Source organism: Bison bison, unplaced genomic scaffold, assembly GCF_000754665.1.
Source record: "Bison bison bison isolate TAMUID 2011002044 unplaced genomic scaffold, Bison_UMD1.0 scf7180017864266, whole genome shotgun sequence".
Taxonomy (NCBI): domain Eukaryota; kingdom Metazoa; phylum Chordata; class Mammalia; order Artiodactyla; family Bovidae; genus Bison; species Bison bison.
In genome coordinates, this window is record NW_011494838.1 from 3,091,397 (window position 1) to 3,095,050 (window position 3,654).

Here is a 3,654-nt window from a genome sequence, read left to right on the forward strand (position 1 = left end):
TGTTAGGAAATCTCAAAGAAGGTAACTGCCTCCTCTTGGTCAGGCACCTGTCCTGGGTTTGTACCTTCATCATCTTCTTTTCATTCTCACGACAGTCTTGTCCCGTGGAAATGATCCTTATCTAGCAGGAGAGGAAACTGAAGCTCAGGAAAGATCAGTAGCGCGCTTGATGTCGTGTAGCTGCGCCGTGAGGTGGGCTTTGAACCTGGGTCTGCCTGCCTCACTGTGCCATGTGGTTTCAGCTCTTCTTTTTCCATTGCTTGGCTAGATGGCTTGATTTGATTGTACTTTTATTTAAATTTTAATATTTTGGATAGATGTACATGGTTCAGAATCAAAAAGTGTAGAAGGTATATGCTGGAAAGACTTTCTTCCATCCTTGTCCCCTGGTTCCCTAGATCTAACCAATATGATTAATTCTTCAGGCAGAGAAGTTTTATGTGTATGCAAGCAGCCATTGCGTGTATGTATATTATGAATCAGCACCCTTTTCACATAAACGTGAGCATGTTCTGCTTTGATGTTAACAATATCTTGCATATGTTTCCTTAATAGTGGTTTAAGAGCTTCTTCATTCTGTTTTATAATGATATTCCATTTGATACTTAAATGGTGTCTTGATTTTCGGTTTAGAAAGTTTGATCACCATGTATATAAGTTTATAGCTTGAAATATCAGGCTCGCAAAGAATAATCTCACGGACATGTTAGCTGTGTAGTCTTGTAAGTTCGCTGGTCTGGGGCTGCCAGATGGTTCATCAGAAAGCAGACCACTTAGAACATATGATGTCAGCTGTTACGTAGAAGCTCTCTGCCCTTTGGAGAGCTGGAAGAGGACTCTTCTCTTTGAAGGGGTTTCTACAGTTTTCCCAAAACCACAGTTGAAGACGTTGTGCACTGACACCCAGTGTGCTTTATGCAGAGGTCAGTTTTTTCTAGGAAAAGTTCTGCAGACATGGCTTCCTTAGTCTCCGTTGTTTGGTGGTGAGGAAAACAGCGTTGCCTGAGCCCTGTCTCCTGCCGCGGCTCGTTTGTTAGCTCATCCAGCCCTCGAATCCAGCAGGGCAGCTGGGCCTCGTGTTTGCCGTGTGACCCCCTGAGGGATCTGAGAGGGCCGTAGGGACTGTTTCTTCCTTTTCTTTTCTAAGATTTCCCCCACCCCCCGCACTGTGATGAGAGCTCTTTTTCCTTTTAATGTTTATTTATTTGTCCGTGTCTTGCGGCACACGGGCCTTTGTTGTTGCGTGTGGGCTCTGTGTAGTTGCAGCATCCAGGTTCTTGGATTGTAGCTTGCAGGCTCGAGTTCCCTGACTAGGGATCGAACCTGGGCCCCTGCGATGGGAGTGAGGACTCTTAGCCACTGGACCATCAGGGAAGTCCCTTGGGCTTATGTTTCTGAGGTCAGTTACAGGCTCCCTCTGCTGCCTTCGTGTTGGATATGAGCAGGAAGGCGGGGCTGTCTGCCTTGCCGACCCCGGCGGCCTCGACGCTTAGCCGGTGCTCGGTCTGTCACAGGGGTCGGTGTGTATCTGTCACATGAAGGAATGAGTGGACGAGCGTCCGCTGACTCAGCACGGTTTCTGCCCAGTAAAGAGTGGAGACAGAATTTGAAGCCAGGTCTGGCATCGTTGATTCAACGGACATGAGTTTGAGCAAACTCTGGGGCGTAGTAAAGGACAGGGAGGCCTGGCGTGCTGCAGTTCACGGGGTTGCAGAATGTGAGACACGACCGAGCGACTGAACAGTTGTCGAGTCCCAAGGCCGTGGCCTTCCCATCCTGGCAGACTTCTCAGTCAGGGGTGCTCTTCCCTTTGGGGCCGTTTCGCTGAAAGGAGGGAGGCACGTCCTCTAAGATTGTAAATCGTACTGGAAATGTTATTTTTATTTACAATGATACACATGTACTAGGGAATAGACTGTCAGTTGGTGTACGTTATTGGAATAAAGCAGGCACAGGATTAGGGAAATCTGGGATTTGCAGCAGCCCTCTGCAGACCACACACTTGGACCCGCCTCTGTGCTGGGTGAATTCATCTAATCTGTCTGAGGACATCAGTGAACTGGTTCTCAAAGCCTATCCCTGCCCCACAGCCTCATGCTGTGATCCATGTGCCAAAGACCCTGCCTTTGGGTTGTCACAGGAGTTGCAAGCCCAAGGCCCTGTGTGCCTCCCTTTGTTTGGGTCAGTTAACAGGAAGCTGGCGGGAGAGCCCTGTGGTGCCCCCTCCAGGCAGCGGGCCCCATGCAGTCGCGGCTCTTTGGGAAGGGGGTACCCCGAAATCTCACACTGAAATGAGACAGGCAGTGATGTGGCTTCCCATCTGCATGTTTTTTTGAAGCTGCAGCACATTCCCACTGCTCCAACCACCACATGCATGATTGTAAACAACCAGAAGTAATTGCCTCGGAATGGGAAAAACAAACTGCAGAATTGCTTGTAAATGTGCTTGGCGGAGGGCAAACAGTTTTTAAACCAGCCTCACTTGCATGGCATGTACGCCTCGATGCTTGAGTGCTCTGCTGTTAGGCGCTTGGAAAATTTACATAATTGTTCCAAGCCTTGAGAAATCCAGGGCTTTCTTCGGAGCCCACCAGAGTTTAATAACCCCCTTTTCCCTGTGCCCCGAGGCTAATGAGGGTTTGAATCTAACATCTGCCCATTAAGAGCATCGTATCTGTTAAGAGCATCGGAGCCAGTTCACACTGAAGGTGGGTTCCCCACTGAAGGCATTCGGATGGCCTGTGTTTTACACGTTTCTTTTCTCTCCTGATCTTGTCCCGAAGAACATCGAGCTCAAGGTGGAAGTAGAGAGCCTGAAGCGGGAGCTGCAGGAGAGAGAGCGGCTGCTCATCAAAGCCTCGTGAGTACCTGTCCTCATCACCTGGGCTTGGTGGTGGCGGTGGCTGGTCGCGCTGGGAGGAGAGAGCCTTGTGTTTCTAAGCCAGTTGCTCTCAGTACCCTGAGGAGGTTTTCATTTTTATTTATTTTTCAACAAACTTTTAAAATGTAATGTTGTTGTTCAGTCTGCCAAGTCCTGTCCAACTCTTTGCAACTCCATGGACTGCAGCACAGCAGGCTTCCCTGTCCTTCACCATCTCCCAGAGTTTGCTCAAACTCATGTCCATCGAGTCGGCAATGCTCTCTAAGTATCTCATCTATCTCACCATTTCCTATAAGTATGTTACAAAAATGTGACATAGGAAAATGCGCCGATGGTAAGTGTGCAGCGTGATGCTGTTCGTGGAGCGACCGGAAGGTCGTCAGGCCCCTGGGGTTGCCTTTGTGCTCCCGGAACTTACACTCCTTCACAGAGACCACCTCTGCGCTCGCCGTTAGCACCTGCATCGCTCAGTCCTGCCTGTTTTTGAACTTAGAGAACAGGAGTCGTCTGCTGCTCTCGCGCTTTTGTGTCTGGCCTCTCTCCTTAGGGATGTGTCTGTGCGATCCAGCTATATTGTCAGTTATCTCCGCAGCTCGTTCGTCTTCATCGCTGTGAAAGGCCGAGGGCCTTGGAGTCTTAGAGGGAACCCCCGGGGTGGGGGTGGGCGAGGCTCGGGGGCGGAGTGTGGGGCTTGACCCCCGGGGTGGGCGAGGCTCAGGGGCGGAGTGTGGGGCTTGACCCCCGGGGTGGGCGAGGCTCAGGGGCGGAGTGTG

At 50.4% G+C, this 3,654-nt stretch overlaps 1 protein-coding gene across 1 annotated transcript in view; it reads left to right on the forward strand.

Annotated features, from left to right (window-relative positions):
- Positions 1–3,654, forward strand: part of CDK5RAP2 (CDK5 regulatory subunit associated protein 2) — a 183,302-nt gene that overhangs the window by 29,855 nt on the left and 149,793 nt on the right. Inside the window, exon 5 of the mRNA XM_010848429.1 lies at positions 2,784–2,860. Within this exon, the coding sequence (XP_010846731.1) occupies positions 2,784–2,860 (77 nt within the window). The remainder of the gene's footprint in view (positions 1–2,783; positions 2,861–3,654) is intronic.